Raw genomic sequence first — 18628 nt, 5'->3', positions numbered from 1 at the left:
AAACAAACCATTGACGCTTCTAAAAGAAATTATGTTTACCCTAGCGAACAGTTGAGAATGCATTCTACAGGTGATAAATAACCCAAGATGTGTGACAAAAAATATATAATAACGATGTGTTTTTTTTTTTTTTTAATTGTGGATACGTGGACAACACAGTATACAGCAAAGTAATTCTTGTAAACACTGCAATGTTCTGTAACCATGTAACTTCAAAAATGCCCTTTCATCTTGGGTTGACTTTTTATAATCTGCATGACCTGCACTCAGGTACAGTCATCCCTCTCCATGCTTTTTGTTCAGTTGTTGCTCAGATCTGAGGAGAGGGGACCGTGAGAAGGCATGTGGCTTTCATCTTGTTGATACCTCCATCCAGAATACAAACCCGAGGGTAAGACACCTTCACTAGATGCTCTGCAAACTAAAGCACAGAAAAAACAATTAGCCATGTGGATGACAAACATCAGGATTAATGGATTTCATTAGGCTTCTGTGATATGACAGGGAGTTAAAAAAACAATCTAAAAAACATGTTTTGTTTTTGCAGTTAAGAGGTAGTAGCAAGGTTTTGGGGGGAGGGAGGAGAGAGAGAGAGAAGCTAAGACTTGAGCTCCATCTGAGGTCAATTTAAATTTCAAGAAAAGTGAGCTGAAGTAAATTCTGCTATGAATTGCAATGGTTTTGTTTTTTATCAAATAGATTTTGTGTTGCTTACCTGGCATTTTTGGAGTTAAAACAAAAGCCAATAACAGTTACTGAACAATAAAGAAACATGTTCACCTTCCTCGAATTTTTATATAGTTATCCTCCCTGGCACTTGATTAATATAGCTCTATTTTCTGGCATTTTATGTATATATTTCACTCACTGGCATTGTATTCATACAGTAAATAGTTACCTGGCATTTAAAGAGTAAGTAGCGGGGCTCTGAAAAATATAGCGTTATAAGTGTTGCTACAACTGTATAAATAATGTACCTGTAATTTCTCTTTTCATTGTTAACATCCTGACAAGTTCCCATTCAAGTATGAAATGTAATCATTACCAAATGGGTATTTACCTCTAAAATCCCAAAACCTGAATATTGTATACCAAAGCTGCTCCGCGAGCCTGTGATACAGCCAAGGCCCACCCCCGACAGCACAAAGGCACTGACTTGTCCTGACCTGATTGGACAGCCTTGTTCAGAAGAGTACATTGTTGCTTCTATCTGTATATTTTTCACATATATTTGCTTTTACACAAAATACGAGAAATTTTACTACTCGCTGTAATAGCTGTTCCCCACTTGAAGCCAGGAATTAAAATGAAAATACAAAGTTTTTTTCTTCATTTATCTACCCATTCTACTCCACAACTTCCAAGTGAAAAAAAATATTCTAGAAATTTGTAGAAAATTAATTAAAAATAAAAACTTGAAATCGCTTGTTTGGATAATTGTCCACCCCACTTGTAATAGCAATTTTAAATTAGCTCAGGTGTAACCAATCACCTTCAAAAATCACAACACTTGATTCAATACCAAGTTCAGTGGCCTCCATCTGTGTTAAATTGTAGTGATTCATATGATTTCAGGATAAATTCAGAAGTTCCTGTAGGTTCCCTCTGCTGGGTAGTGCATTTCAAAGCAAACGACTCAACCATAAGCACCAAGGCACTTTCTAAAAAACTCCGGGACAAACAGTTCCGTGTCTAGCCCTCTAACCATATTATATATATATCCCTATGGTTGGGGAGGGGGGGGGGGGGGGGGGGGGGGGGTGGTGGAGACTTATCCAATTATGACCTTTAGGTTTTGTATTTTTAATATATAATTTTTTTCTCAATAAAAACTTTTTTTCCCCCTTAACAGTGTGGAGTATGGTGTGCAGATAAGTGGTGGATTTAAATGCATGAAACTCTGAAGCACTGACACAACAAAATGTGAAAAAAGTTCAAGGGGGTGGGTGTAGACCTTCTATAGGCACTGTACAAGCAGATTGAGGCAGCAACTGTACAACTGCAATACTGTACATTTCATTGCTTGCTTCTTGTATCATCCCCGGGTTTTATCCCTGTAAAACATGCAAGGACAATCTGCCCATTGAGGACATGCACAGCAGATGCTCTTCCTGCCTGGGGTCAGAGCACACCAAGGAGGCACTGGCTAATCACAGCTTCTGCACTCTTGAGAAATGGCTACCCCACAGCTCTATTGAGTGCTCTTCCCCAGAACCTTCTGTCACAGAAGTAGCTGCATCCTCACCCCCGGGCTCTGTGCCAAGGGAGAGCCGACAACATCCTCAGCAAAGTAGGCAAGGCAGAAGGCTGTCCTCACTATCTTCCTCAACTGGTGTTAAGTACTATTTAATCCCTGCTAAGCCCTTTTACAAGTGAACGAAAGATGTTCTCCAGTTCATATAGTTTTCTACAAATAATTAGGGAGGCACATTACTGTTTTACAGCATTCAGAATCCAGACTGGACTCAGCAAGGAGGGTTGACCCTTTCCCTTTTCACTGCTTGAAAAAGTTTAGAGATTTTTGTAAAAGTTATTTAGTGTACAATACTTTTTGTGATTAACTCATCTTTATCTCACTAAATCAAATAAGTTATTTTTTTATTAAAGGTTGCAAAAAAAAAAAAAAAGTATAGATGCAAAGTGCAGATGAAAGCTGTCCTCAGATCGACTGGAAGATACCACCTGTAGACCGGCTGTTAACTATGTCATGGGACCACTTAGGTCCTCATGTTCCGCAAACATGGCTTCAAATCAGGCTTACCAATCTGCTTTCTAAACCCTCTCTCAGGAATGCAAATGCTCTGTGAACTCCGGCAGCAAAGATAAACAAGACTCATTAGAACTTAAAAAGAGGGTGGAGGTGGGGTGGGGTGGGGGTGTGGACCTCACCACCTCCAGGTGGGTTTGGGGGTGGAGGTGGGGTAGAGGGTGAAGGTGGGGGGTGGAGGTGGGGGGGTCCAGGTGGGGTCCTCCCAGGTGGGGTGGGGGCCCCACTTCCACGGGTGGGGGGTGGAGGTGGAGTCACTGTTGCGTAAATAGAAGAAAGTTCAACAGTGCAGAAGCTCCAACACACACACTTCCAATAACTGCATTTCTCAGTCTGTTCCAGTGTTGATCCATGTACACTTCACATGCTGTTTCATCACTAAATGTCTGATTTGCTTAAAATAATAAAACAAGAGGAGTACAGAAAATATATCTCGTTTGACTAGTTTGGTTGCAGTGCCAGCGTCCAAACAGAAATTAATTTTTGAATGTCAAAAATTTAGTGTAAACGTATAACAATAAATAGAGAATAGTGCATGGGGTAGTGTATAATATGAGACCTGAATACACATCTGAGAGGTGGGCATTAAATTCTCATTGATCACACACTACCCCATGAAGTATTTTTTAGAATCTCTGCTGAGCAATTTGTTCAAGTTCAAAACTGCATCAGTGTGCTCACCAAGATGATAGCAGAGTGGTTTATTAGGTTGTGTTAGCGTCATTAAAAAAATAAATAAACAACCTTATGGATTATTTGTTTAACCATTCTGTTACACAGTCCTTTTGTGTATTTAACATGTTTTAAGAGGACAATATAAAGAAAATAACGAGGTGTTATCATCTGCAATAAATACACGCAATGTTTAATTTTTAAACTTTTATTGTGTTATTATATACTGTTATTTTAACAGCTTTGGAGTGCGTACGGCGTCAGTAAATTGAAGAAAATAAAACATATTTTAAACCCTAATTACATGGACAGTGTGAGAATCTAAAGCTCTGATATGAATTTGATCGAACACCAAACTCCAAGCAAAACAAATGGATAAAACTCAAGTAAAAAAAAATAGTAAAATATATTCTAGTCTTTTTACAAATGAATGCCAGGAGAACAGTGCGGTGTTGCTTAACCGAATACCGCACTATTCTCCTACTGCACGTCATTCAACAAATGTATTAATTAAATGAGTAAAGTGCTCCCTCCAGTTCCCTTGCTTTCTTCCACGCCAATATGTAAGAATCTAAAACATGCTTTTAAAAACTGGAGCAATACTTCAATAGCTGCCGTCTTTCAAGTTACCTTGCAGGATATTGTAAACATCCAGTTCACAGACCATATAAACGAACCAAGTACACTTGCAAACCGTATTGTGAACACAAGCAAACTCGGTCCTAAAAAAAAAAACGGAAAATGACTAAAAAAAAAAAAAAAAAAAACTTCAGCTCGCACGCAAACGAACTCAGTCAGTCCCTTTGCCTGCAGAAAAGTATGAACAGCAAGTACATTGATACATTGTTTCAAACGTAACGAAGCCAGTGTGAATGTAGCCTTAGTTTATGCCAGTGTTATTAGACAGCCTGCATAAACAATTTTATTTAAAATAATAACAACTTTGATAACTTGAACAAAATTTTAAAATAAGGTTTGCATTATGTGTACAGAGTGCCATGTTCTGTTGTTTTTTTGCCGTCAGGAGAGGTGCAACTTGTTTTTTTTTTTGTTTTTTTTTTTTTTTTTTTTGAGGAGGCTGAAAACTGGTTAGGGAGCGTCTTACAATTACGCGCTTAAACATTGTTACTATTTTGCCATTTTTGATGTTCACTAGTTTGTCCTGAGGGTGTTTGTGTTTGCTAACACTTCTGTGTACCCTTTTTTTGTGAGAAATGGCTTACCTTGAGTCAGAATCAGAGTGTATTACAAAGAATCTTTGTCTATAAATGGGAGATTTTTCGGGTGACCGATTTATAGATGTTTACAGGGACTCCCTCATGGAAAATGCAGTTTGGCCTGAAGATTGAAAGCTAAGAGCCTGTTGCTGAAGTAGTTTCAGTGTTGGAAACGTGGGGTTCTCTTATCTGATTTTCAATGGACGTGCAGGGCTTTGAAAGGGTTTCTTTATCAAGTACACACCAAAGAATTGTAGAGATGTGTTGCTGTTTGACAGTTTGGCAGCTTGCGCTGGGGTCGTGCTCTGGTCAAGCGTGTGATACGAGAAATATCAACTCGATGAGCCCTTTGAAAAAACTGCTCACCAGTTAATATATATATATATTAATATCCAATGTATAAGATTTTGAATGCAAAGCATGCAAGTTGACGTTTTACATTTAAATAAAGTGAAAGTTGAATTTCACACTCATTAAACATTAATGGGTGTCTATTACTTATTAGCTTGGTGATAATGATACAACTAAATATCAGTCCCATGCAATGACTCCATTTAATAGGATAATTGCACTGCAGGATAAAATCTCTTTTTTTCACAAACGGTTGAGGAATGCTTAAACCTCGTCCGGCTTCCAAAATGATAAGACCATTATCGTCAGACCAGAAACCAGGAAATAAACAACAGAGCGGTGGAGTTTGGTGAAGCTGAGCGATTGGTATCGCTCAGCGTTTAATAATGAAGCAGACAGAAAATAAAAGGTTGTAAAGACAAAACACACAGGACACGGCACTTTCGCCAAAATAAAGAGACAAACAAAACGGACTAACACAGACAAACACGGTGAGCTGATATTTAACTATTATTATTATTATTATTATTATTATTATTATTAATAACCTCCGTCTCCAATCCCTTTCTCCACTCACCGAACACACAACCTCGCGTGAGTGAAAACATGCAACTTTTATGCAGCTGTACCGAGACTTGATTGCTAACCAATCATTCAGTTGGAGTCTCAGTACAACTGCACGTGAATTAAAAAAGTTCAATTCCCTGTGCTCGCATATTATTACATTTTACCTGCATGTGAAGTGCTCTGCAATCCTCGTGCCTAAATACAAATATACATTTTAAACAACTTGTGTTCTACAGACCCATTTATATCCTGTGTACCAACGACTATACACCAACATTAACACACAGCACGCAACATATCCAAAGCCTTATATATGAACAGATCAACAAAGCATCCTTCCAAAAGCACATACAAAATGCACTCACTGAAAAAAAAAAAAAAAAAAAAAAATCCCATCACAAGTGTGCATTTATATTTTGAAAACAAATCATTTTTTATTTTGGAAATACGCATGAAAAAGTCTCTTATTTTTATAAATACTGTATTTATCGTGCAAGGAAAACTTGTACCTTAATAAACCAACGCATACTGTGGAGAAAATCTTGCTCACAACAATGTCTAGAATGATTACAACCACCAGAAAAAATGACTTAGTGGAATGAAACTACTGTACGTGGTTACGAGTTTTTAAGACAGCTGCCATTTCACTTCTCTGTGAAAATCCACCAAGTGGTATTTTCAAAGCTTTTTACATCAGTGTATACACCATGTTCAGGAGGTACTAAATGTTGTAAGGTTGTGTCTCACAAATTTTGTAACATTAACCAAAGTGCACTTCAAAAGGCCAAACATTTCGAAGTAGTTTAGGCCTACTGTAAAACAGGATTTTTTTGTGGCAACTTAATTTCCCTAATGGGCTTCAAGTTCTTTTTTTAGCTGCAATAAATAATTGCACTTCTTTTTCTTTTAGTGTAAGGCACATGTATGAATAATATATTTCATGGCACATTAAATTTTGTGGATTTTTTTAATAAAACGTGATATTAGCAAACATTTCTTGCTCTAGAAATGTTCCAGTTTTACAGTATTTTGTTTTTTAGGGTTTTTTTTGCAAATGTTTTTAATGGGTGCAGCACAGTTAATTTTCAGGATGCATAATTCTTACTTTCCTTAGCACTTCTATCCTATAACCCTTAGCACAGCCAGACAAGGGACAGTAATTCAAAACACAAGATAATTATACTACGTAATAATACGCCACTCAAGCAATGTCACCTGCTTGGCTGATTACTGAGTGACAGAAGCAGGTGGTGTCAGGTAAAAAGCTGACAGATCTTTGCAGATGAATGGAAATGTCTGGGAAAATCAATAATTAAATTAAAAATAAATAAGTAGGTATAAATTGACAAACACTTTTTTTTCTGAAATACTGTCTAAGTTTGTAGGTTTTATAACACTGTTGAGTAAACTTTTTTCTGTCACAACCAAAGTTTTTAATGACAGACTACTCAGAATGAATGACAACAGATTTGAAATGCTGAGGCTGTTAATCTGTTTGACAAGGTTTACTAGAAAAGGGTGGAAAGGTTTAAGGAATGTACCTGTGTTTTTCTCCTGTTACTGTGTACACTAAGCCCCTCTGTGCAATCACTACTGTCCCTGTTTATATTTTCTGGTTGCCAGGTGATTGAGAGACACTGCATTACATCAACTGAGAGCTGAAAATGGAATGATTGTAACATGTTGGTCAAGCTATCTACATCACCTTTTCAAATATGTGCTCAGGACTGTTTTTGGAATAAATTAACAAAAGCAGGGGGGTTTACATTGTCAAGGACAGTTTTGACACGTTTATGAGACACCCTCTGCCAAACATATGCCTTTACAGTCTACAAACAAAACAGGACCACAGTTCAAATGATCATAGGAGACGGATCGAAACACATCTGTCTGATTTGCTGAGGCACTAAGTTTCTTCATATTAAGTCATTTACACCAAATCCTACAGCACTAAGTTATTTCTTAAGGCCCCTATGACAGAAATAGAATGATTCTTGGTGTTAGATCTCCCTCCCGACCTGTGAGAGCGCTGTGTAATGGTAACAGAGTACCTAGGGTTAGGCGGGAGTCGGCCATCTAGAAAGGGGACGGAGACGTGTTATACTAAATCATCACCCTGGAAGGGAAACTAAGGGGCAGCAATGGATTGGAGAAGCGGCTGCACTCATTAACCAAGGGGTCATGGTTGATGGTATATAAGGGGACGTAGCAAGGTGACCTGTTCCTTATTATGGTTACTCTAAAACCAGAAGGACCTTTGTACTATGGAGAACTGTGAGTGTTTTGTTTGTTTTGTCCATCTGTCTAAAACTCTGTAATTTGTTCACTAGACGGCTAACATGATCAGAAGCTTTCGCTTACGGCCAGCGCTAAACCCGGGCAACACTGTACTGTTTGTTCAACTATAAATTGTACTTTCACCACGACCACTACAGCACTCACTTTGGGCTAGTGACTGTGTTTATGTTTTGTGTGTATTGGATTATTGTTAGTTATTTGCGGGACTCCAACCCTTCATTATTCACTAAGCAATACACATGGCTGTGCATTGCTAGCCCTCCTATTGTTTACTGTTTGGTTATCAGACCCCTTGGATTAAAATAACAGAAAACATTTCACCTGTACTTTTTGGTCTGTTTCATTATTGGATTACTGCACCTGCACGGCACCTACTCTACACCTGTGCACTAATTACCTCTTTGCCACAGCCCCTCATATAAACTTTGTTCTGCAACACTCTTCTTAATGTAACAGTTTCCTTTAACAACAGTAATTTACACAATGAGTACATAATTAAATTTCACTCTGTGCTTTTCAGCTCTAACCCTGCTTATCCACGGAGAACAGATTAGAATCTGGTATTTGTTGTAGGCTACACCACTAATTTACCTCCTCAGTGAAACTCTCAGAATTGCCCTAGACTGTTAAATGTTTGTGACGATGGTCATAAAGAACTTTCTATTTAAGGGCACTCCTAGTTAAGGTTTAGAAGCTAAGCATGATTGGGGCATGCAAAAGTATTTTTTTACCAATGATCCTTCAACAGTGGGGTTTTTATCCAGAAAATGTAACAGCAACTTTAATGGTTCACAGGTGGAGGCCAATGGTAAGGTAATTGTGTCCTCGTTAGGGCAATTTCTTTCATCAGTCCAAACTGGGAGCTTCCAAAGCAGTCCACAAGCGTTGTCCAACCAACCTGAACAACCTGGAGCAAATCTGCCAAGAAGAATAGGCCAAAATCACGCCGACACGTACATACTTACCCCAAAAGACTTAAAGCTGTTATTGCAGCGAAAGGTGGCTCTACCAAATATTAATGTGTGGGGGTTGAATACTTATGCAAGCAAGATATTTCAGTTTTTTATTCTTCTTAAAAATATTTCCCAACATAAAACCAATGTCACCTTACAATAATTGATTTTGAGTTTAAGTGTTTTAAAATAAAATATCGAACAGAACGAAATTTCAATGTACCATTTGTAATTCAGTAATATGAGAGAATTGGTCAGGGGTCTGAATACTTTTGCAAGCCACTGTGTGTGTACATATATATATATATATATATATATATATATATATATATATATATATATACAGGTGAGGGAGTATATATATAGGATAATATACACATACACACCCACACACACACACACACATATATATATATATATATATATATATATATATATATATATATATATATATATATATATATATACATCTAGTATTAGTGCTGTCAAAATGGATCAATTTCTCTAGTTATTATACAACAAATGTTCCTAACAGTAAATACTACATTATAGAATATTTCTTTTTTTATGCCCATCATTTAAAGTGATTCTACTTTCATCATCAGTAAATTATCAAACAAATAAAAACACAAAAACAGCTATGTGAAATGTCCCCTTCTTGTACTGGACAGTGCTCTTTAGCAGAAATATTTCCTATCTTTGATGCAGCTGGTGTCCAGATTTCCATTTGTTTTTCCCAGACTTGTGTTTTAGTTAGTTTCTACTAGTTTTTTGATAGTTATCCACATAAGTGGGCAGCCGCAGAGCATTATAGCCTTTTGATCCAGAGCAGAAGTTGCTCCTGGTTTTCTAGAAGTATTTGTCAGAATCTGGAGGTGCAATCTAGCAAGAGACAATGCAGGTATGCAAAAGAGAAGTAAGATACAATCTAAGAAATGTCCAATATTTGAGAACTACGTTGCATTATTTACAAAAAAAAATATACAAAGTTGTATACTACAAGTATACTTGTGCCAAAATAGCATAGAATAATGGTACCAATAGTATACTAAAACCAGACAATTCTGGCACAAGTATACTTGCAGTATGTTACTTTTTTTGTAATGGATGATATTGGAACTTATTTATACCCTCTGTTAAATGTTGAACACTATGTGTGGTGAAAAATAACAAAAATGAAATAACAAATGTGCACACATTATTTATTAAAATGTGCAAGTGTCGTGTATTAAGCATATAAGTCAAATAATAAATACAGTACATCCTCACTATAACAACCCTGTTTTGGTCCAAAGCCTTTTGTTCACTATAGTAAAAGGACAATCCAAAACGAACAATCTAAGCTGCTGGAGTAAGATAAGGAAGTCACCTTGGATAAAGGCATTAGCTAAACTATTAATATTAGTACTGTTTTATTCTTTGATTTTCTTTATTATTACAGTATTTGTCGCTACTAACACTAATAATATTAATAACAGTGTTGAGATTATGCAAAGTAGAATTACAAGTACAGTACCTATTTCTGGCATGCTGCATCCAGTATTCTGGCTGTATCCTATCCTATTCGTTGAAGAACACAGTACAACAACCGCCCCAACAAATTTGTTTCAATTGCAAATGTTAATTGAAATTTTGGTTCCTTATTTTAAAATAAATAAATAAATAAATAAAATGTTGCTTTGCCGTGTCCATTGCATAGAGGTGTACGAGCCAACATCAGCAGCAGTTTTTTTTTTTTTTTTTTTTTTTTTTAAATCAGTATTTAATCCTATAATTGCACCATATAGTGAGGGTGTAAATAGTGTATCTACACTCGGCTGACGGTTTGGATCCGAGACTGTTGCTGCACTCGGTACTGTAAGTTACAAGCAAGAACCATACATTTAAAATAAAATTACCGGTACATTTTATTAATCACATTAAAGAAATGAAAAAAAGCGACGACAACATGCTACTTGCTAAATCTGAGTCAGTGATAATAACTATGGTATTCGATTTATTTATTTATTTATTTATTGTCCTGGGTTGGGAAATAACGTTAACGATTTAATAAAGGCAGCAACCAGATAACAAAATGTGAATCTTGGTGAGCAGAGTACAGTAGCTTGTAATTCCAGTCTGTAACTTTGTTTAAAAATGCACACCCTTCAATATAAAAGTATATACTTTGGCTGTCGTAGTGTCCTTTTTACCATTCATTTCAGTGGAGAAGACACAGTCATGTGACATATACCAGAGCGCTTGAGCTGTCAGGGGTGTTACACGGGACAATTCTCGCGGGATTTGGTCACAAGCAATGTTTACGTGTACGTCACCATGGAAATCACTCAAGCATTACCAATGAAAAACATTGATCCCTCTAAGCGTGTTTTACCGGGATGATCTGTGAGCGGAATCTCGATTGAGAAACCGCTGTTTGATTAAAGCATAGAATGTTATCTTGAGTAAATAATCGGATTGCCTATCGTGCAAGCATCCCCAAAAAAACAAAAAACAAACAAAAAAAAAAACACGTTGTCTGACAGATTTTTTTGTTTCACTGCTTAACCTAGCTTCTTAGTTTTACCTGAAGGCAGTTCTGGTTTTCTATTGTTGTAAGTTGTAAATTGAAAATCTGTTGGAAAATCGTTGCCTTCACAGTTGCTTTGAATGTTGAGTTGTAATTGATTGAACAATGGTGTATATAGTGTGTACATTCTATATTTTTCTTTACCACCAATAATAAAACCCTGAAAATGATCATTTAATTGATGCTAGTTTAAGTTCATGTACATGTGTTTAAGTCAAAACTGTGTGCTACATATTTGAACCAACTGCTGGTAAAATACAGTATATACAATTATGTGTACTGAAACTCACTTGACTCCATTAATACATATAGTGGCCTATGGCTTTAATAAAATATTCACTCTAATTACAACTGTTTGCCAGAAGATGGATGCAGCTGTTTGCCAGAACATCTAATTTGCATGTGAAAAAGCAACCTTGTGGAGGGTTTGTCGTTAATATTCACCACAAGTTTACAGCAAACTTGCGGAAGACTTGCCACAGCACTAACAGAAGGTGAATATTTTCGTGAGGCAGGGTTCCACACCTAAATGAACAGCAATCCTGTCATGCACGAATGTTCATATCAATAAGACCATGTCTTATTTCTTATGGCAAAATATGATGTTTTGGGGTTGAAAAATCAAAATATCCTTCGCTATTTTTAGTTCTGAATTGGCAATCAAGTTCCCTCCTGTAAATCCTCTGAAATAAACATATACAGCCCTTTAAAGCAAAGAAACAAACAGCAAGTCCACTCAATCTGTTTCCTGACCTTAGGTCTTTCCGGTCACTTAATTCAGTTGTAGTACTTGAGAGCAGTCAGGATATAATTGGTTTGAATTGATTTAAAGGATAAACGGTCTCTATAAAAGTGCCTTTTCAGCTTTTTAATGATCGCAAAGTAATAGTTAATGGACCAACAATGCAGGGTTTTCAAAGTACAGCGTGGTTTGTGTGTGAAACTCAATTGAGATAGAAATCCAAGTAAATTAACAAACTAAGTTACCAAAGAAATTCTGGTCCAAACAAGAAATCAAGTATTCTTGAGTTTATCAAACCAGTACTTTGTAGCAGTTTTAGATATTCCTCTCCTGGAATATGGTGGTTCTAATCACAAGTCACTTTAAACAACACAAGAAAAACAACAAGTCAAGTCAACCTCAAGTGCAAGAAAGCTGTGAAATAAAACAAGACATTAAGGCACTGATGCCTGCCACTTATAGGAAAAGCTTAATTTAAAAGTTTTTTTCTTTGTTTGAGAGGCCCAGAAATCCTGTTGACTCAGACAGTACAAATAGATGTTTCTAAAGATGCTGGAAACAGTCATTGGTTAATTAGGTTAATAAAAAAAAGTGGGCATTCATCATTTACACAAAAACTTACCCTTTAAGATTGATTACTTGAAGACAATCAAGCGATTTCAGATTTTAGAAACATTCAGGAACCTGTTTCTTTTTTTTATTTTTAACAATGGTAATCAAAGACAGTGATCAATTCAGTAGCTTACTGAAAGCAGGCTAATGATATATTAATGGTAATATTATATGAATGCTATTTGTGACTCAAACTTAATTAGCAATAATTTTGAATGTCTTGTTCTTACAATAACTTTTAGTTCTTTGAGAGTCTAGTGCTTTGGATGACCAGTCTGTAAAACTAAAACTAAAGAGAATACATTTCAAACGCATTACAATATAGACAAAATATGGAATTAAATGCAGATGTGCACCGTTACAGTATTTGCCAAAAATTCAGGGTATTGTCTAAAGGAGCATGTAATGAATCTTTAGTTTCTCTTGCTTTGTTTATGCAATTTTAAAAACGCCTTCCTGTCCTTAAGAGGAGATTTCACTGAATAAGGGATTCAGGAAGATCAAAGTTCAAAGCTTTACCTGTCGGAACTGATCTGTATTGTGTTCTAGTGTTCACACATTTATTAAACGTTTAAATCTAAACTACATTAATTGTGAAATTAGATAACAAGTGAGTCTGTCATGGCTGAGTGAATAGTAATACTGTAGTGCACCTGCTTTGAGTCTCAATTGGTTTTACCATTACTTTTACATCAGGCTTGTAGTAATACAAGGTTTCGTACCATTTTTTAAAAGGACTGTTGTAACGACACTTTCTTTTCTATTTGATATACTGTTACTCTGACACTAGTTACTCTGATTTACTGAACTTTTACTGCATTGCTAGTCTTCCCCAAGAGCGTCCTTAACAACTATTCACATTTTCACCTTGGTTAGACAGTTCAAGCTCTTGTGGTATACATATTGAAAGAAAGAGCACTTTGTCCCACATTTTCTGATGCTAGCATATTCAATTGGGAAAGAAATCCACTTATTATTGACTCTCTCATACCTAAGTGTAAGTTATGTACATAACACTTAATAGATGAATAGATGAAAGGTACTTACAATGGCTGCACTCTTCACCGCATGGCTGACAACCACAATGACTCTTCCCTTGAAGCTCTGGAGAGTTGTCATGGCGCCACACTGGACCAGCTCTCCCTCCGGTCCGAAGGCTGTGCTATAGGGAATGTTTATGCTGCCTGGTATATGGCCTCGGTTAAAACTGGAAAGAATATAGTCAAGGCAAAACAGAACATGGACGGTACAGCTTATGATGAATTGCTACCGTATGTTCCTGGAAACCCCAACAAACTAATACAATTATAATTTACATACTGTAATGTCTCAATAAAAGCTGATCAAATATGACAATAAATAATCATTACTAAATTAGGAAATAAAAAAAAACATGTGACAGTTGTTTAACTGACTCAATTAAATGAGATCCCTTGAATGCAAGATAAGAGGAGTTGCTGGATGAACAGGACTTGGAAGGATACTGCACAACAGTAACTTGGATGTCTCGCACCAGTGACACAAATGAACAACATATAGCAAAAAAAAAAAAAAAACAGCACCATGGCTTTATTTTAGAAAGTCGGAGTGCAAACAGCAGACATGGAATAAAAGATAATATGCATTAGATAAAGAACAGCTAACAAGGGAGAAAGTCACAATTAACATTCAAGATAATTGCTTATAATCGCTAACTGAAAATGTCATTCAAATACAGATATAACCTCACTCCATCACCACTTTCTAAACAAATCATTTCTGTCTAAATGGTCTTGTTAAAACGAATTATGTATTTTTAGGGGCATATTTTCTGTATAATCCCAGTGCAAAAAAAAAAAAAAAAAAAAAATGCAGCAACAAACCTTAATATTTGTATTTACTTTTATATTGTTTCCACATGCAAAAGGAATTGAGCAAAGAGGGGTTTAAAAATAAGGAAATTAAAGTGGACCACACTAGAAAAGAGTAATCAAACCTAACATATCAAGAAGAAAGAGCAAAAACAGTATGTACCACAAAGAACAAAACAGTACTGAAGTTAGTAGCAGATAACCCAAATATAGCATACTAAAAACTGATGTTAAACAAAAACACAAAGTGATCTTATGGAACAGGAGCTATTTCTTTCTTTCCATTTTATTAATAAACATAGCAAGACACTTCTTCACAAACCAACAGCCAGTCCAGCTAATCCCATAGGAGAAAGAGGAAGCCCTTGGTTTTTATCTAAACAGAATCAATACTGTTTCATTTTTCTTTTTTAATGTCTCTTATTTCCCTTTCAGTAGCTGGTTCTAATGATAAACGATTAGTAGTAAACTTTCTTGTGTCATAAATTAAGCTGTCATAACAGTTTCTATTTTGGTAAGGTAGCATTTCTGATTTTGTGCCAATGAGCTCACTGCAATCAGTGCATTCTAGTTAGAATCAATTAATCTCTCTCTCTGACTTGCAATTCCAAATTTATTGTCACAACTTTAAGCAGCATATAATTGTTCTCCTAGGCAAATGTTTATTAGGGGATATATGCAGATTCATTGGAAGTGAAAGTGCTGGAAGCTGGAGTAATAAAGAGGTTTTACAGGACAAAAGCTGGAAAGTAGGAAAACAGAAAACATTGAATACAGTATAGTATAGTACAGTATTATCATTTATATACACATTCAATGGTAATAATTGTTTCAAATGAGATATGTCCTTGTATTTATACTGCACTTCCAGAAATGTGTAACATAAAGATAGAATGAATAGCCTTGCACTCAAATGGAACATTTAAAAACAAACATTATCAAAGATTTAGTTGTAAAAAGATATATATTATAGTAACATTGTATCTCTTTTTGGAATTTTTTGCACATAATTAAGTTTTTACTAAAGTAAACATTATAGCTGTGGATTAGTCATAGGTTAAAATCCTATGAGGCAATGCTGGTACCAAGTACCTAAGTCTACTTTATTATCTTACCATCTATCCCAAGAGCCCCCTCTTTTGGGAGCTCATTGAAGGATTTTAATCATCAAGGCTTGCCTTAACAAGACCCCTCCACTAATCCACAAAGATTAACAGTTCTAGCGCTCTTAAAACACTTAGCGCTAACATTTCACTGACCTCAAGGAGTATTTTGTTTTCTAACTTTAAAGCACAGTTTAATTAAACTTCATTCTCAGATTCAGCAGCTTTGACCAATCTTTATATTTTATTTTATTTATTGTGTTTATGGTTTTTTGTAGTTCGTTTAAAAAAAATAAAAATAAATCATGTTTCTCAAATAAAACACCTTTAAAAACAGAATATCAAATCGCTACTTCTAATATCTTTGGTACCATTTGCAGTACCCGTCGTAAAGAAGCATTCAGTTTAATTACCAGCAGCCTTGTTTATTAATCTTTCCTGTACAAGTCTCACAGAACTTGGCTTCTGTTTGCTGAGTTAGTGCCTGACTCACGAATACTTCACCTTTCATAGCTTCTGGTGAGTTTTACAACTTAAAGCAAAATTTAAATCCTTCTTGGAGCTACTGTTATTAATTCCAATTGGTCCATTAGACAGTGTAACAGAGAAGAAATTAACCTCCAGACAACTGGGATATCTGAATCCATGAGAAGCTTTAAACATCTAGCAGTGCGTTACAATAATAAACACAAAAAAGAAATATGCACTCCCAAACTACTTTGATCATCTGCATGTTTTTTGGACAAAAGTTCATGTTGATGGGTCATTTTTAATGTGGTGCCAGGCTCTGACACTTGAAGCTGAATTATCTGTATGTCATCGGCCCCCATTCATCAGATTCGACACAGCAACTTTACATTGCAGAAAGACTGTTCAATCCGACACACTGTTGCTACTGCAAGTTACTGTACGGTTCAGCCATCCAAAAAAAAGTAGATAAATGAGAAAGTGACTTTGACCATTAAAGCATTTGGCACACATGAAAGCAAAAAAAAAAAAAAACAGGCATAGCCTAGAAAGACATTTCTTCTCAGTGAGATCACAAAAATGTGATTGTACTACTGAAGACTTTTGTAAATATATGTCTTTTATGTCTAGGAAAAATCACCAGTAATTTTATCAACTAGAGAACACATAGTTAGATTAAAATGGTTTATGAACTTAGGTTACAGGGCACAGCTTTGTTGCAGTCATAAAATGTTATATTCTGTATGATAAATGATTACACATGAATGTGTCTGTCTGTCTCTGAGAGTGGGAGTGGGATGGGGGTAACAGACTCAAAGTGGTAAAAATCACAATAGAAGGCAAAGTTGCTCTCCAAACTACTAACAATATTATTCCTTTCTTTCTATGTTTAGTTAAGATAATAAATGAGGATTACTACCATGTCAATATTTCCATGACCTGCTGTGCAATATGGACTAGATAATCCGTTCTTTCAAAATAGATTTTTTCTCTCGCTGAATGGGGGATTAACAAACATTTTGACAAAAACTTCTCAAGCTTCAAAAGTGATAGAAATAGGATGTTAAAGTTAGGAAATCTAAGTTTTTTTTTTTCTTTAAACATTCTCTTAACACAAAAACGCGAGCCTTTATTGTCCGCTGTTGATATTTTAGTTTTCCAGACACAACTTTCTTTTTCTGACTGTGATGAAGCATGTCCTGCCACGGATTTATAAGTTTGGTGGATATGCTTTTGTTTCCCCCCATTCCTGTGTTACACGTAATAAGATCTTCACTTAACTCCAAATAGCTTCCTATGTGAAGTATAGAATATACTTAGGTTGGTCTCCTATCTTGTAACTCACGAAGTGTTAAGTTGTGATAAATTGGCTTCATGAAAGCCAAAAGTGAAAACTGAACTGGACTGGAGAATGTTTTTTCCTAATGAAAGTGAAGTTTAATTAAAATACAGAAACTAATAGCAATTATATCTGTCACTAACAGCCAAAATGTTCAATCTGAGCATACAAACATGTTAGAACGAAAAGGATACTCTTCCCCACTGCGAATATCGACCACCAGTATCTTGGGTTTGCTTGATTTGGTCTTCTTGGTGGGAGTCTTGGAATGGCTGAGACCTGTCAGCTCACAAAGGCTGATCAGATCTTCGGCTGAAATCCGCGGGGACACCTCTGCCTTCAGCTCGCTTAGCTGTACAGGTTCACGAGACTGGTGACAAAAAAGAAACACCTGTTATCTTCTACTGCCATCCCCTTTTGTCTACAACAGAGTCAGGCTCATTTTCTTATACCACTCCTTCATATGCACTAAAAACATATCTTTTAAAATGTGTAATGCAACTGATGAAACTGAAGACTGACTATAACACAAAACACACAGCAATGAGTGGGAATAAAAAGTGCTGTATCCTGGTTAACTCCTGTCATAACATAATGTATAAATCACAAGTTGTACCTAAAATGTATTTTACTTTGCCTTCCACTTATCCAACAGCCTAGCATCACATTGTGTCAATGACCAGAAACCATTAATGGGTCAACACAAAATACTAGCCTTATCATTTCCTTCAATTATGATGGGAAACCTGTAATTCCACAACTGGTGAGCTGATGACACCCTTCATCACAAATATGTGGCACAGAGACTTGTAGTTTAGAATAATTATACACCATCACAACATTTATAAACTTATAATTGGATCGCTCTGTTACCGTAGAATATGTCACGATACACTACAGCTTTTGATTTCTGTCGTGTATGAAATGGAACTAGGTTCAAGATGAAAAAATAAAATAAAATCAACCAGTACAGCAACCACGTCTAGATTTATTTGGATATCCTAAAAAAAACATGCATTTATTAGATCTACACAGAGTAATTTAACAGAAGTGACAGACTCAACAATATAAAAATAAATTAAATAAAATTAAAAAAAAATGAAAAACTCAAAAGCTTTCA

The 18628-nt window shown here is 35.9% G+C and overlaps 1 protein-coding gene across 2 annotated transcripts in view; it reads right to left on the bottom strand.

The window, feature by feature from the left end:
* Positions 1 to 127: 127 nt before the first annotated feature.
* The window catches only part of LOC121321819 (TBC domain-containing protein kinase-like protein), a 70698-nt gene continuing 52197 nt past the window's right edge, over positions 128 to 18628 (bottom strand). For both annotated transcript variants that reach the window (XM_041261048.1, XM_041261057.1), the window contains exons 24-26: positions 17703 to 17878; positions 13796 to 13955; positions 128 to 421 (exon numbers count right to left, since the gene is read on the bottom strand). In XM_041261048.1, coding sequence (XP_041116982.1) covers positions 311 to 421; positions 13796 to 13955; positions 17703 to 17878 — 447 coding nt within the window. In that variant the 3' untranslated portion in view covers positions 128 to 310. The remainder of the gene's footprint in view (positions 422 to 13795; positions 13956 to 17702; positions 17879 to 18628) is intronic.

This window comes from Polyodon spathula, chromosome 1 (genome assembly GCF_017654505.1).
Source record: "Polyodon spathula isolate WHYD16114869_AA chromosome 1, ASM1765450v1, whole genome shotgun sequence".
NCBI classification, from domain to species: domain Eukaryota; kingdom Metazoa; phylum Chordata; class Actinopteri; order Acipenseriformes; family Polyodontidae; genus Polyodon; species Polyodon spathula.
The sequence above is the reverse complement of the archived record's forward strand: the minus strand, read 5'-3'. Positions and strand labels throughout refer to the sequence as shown.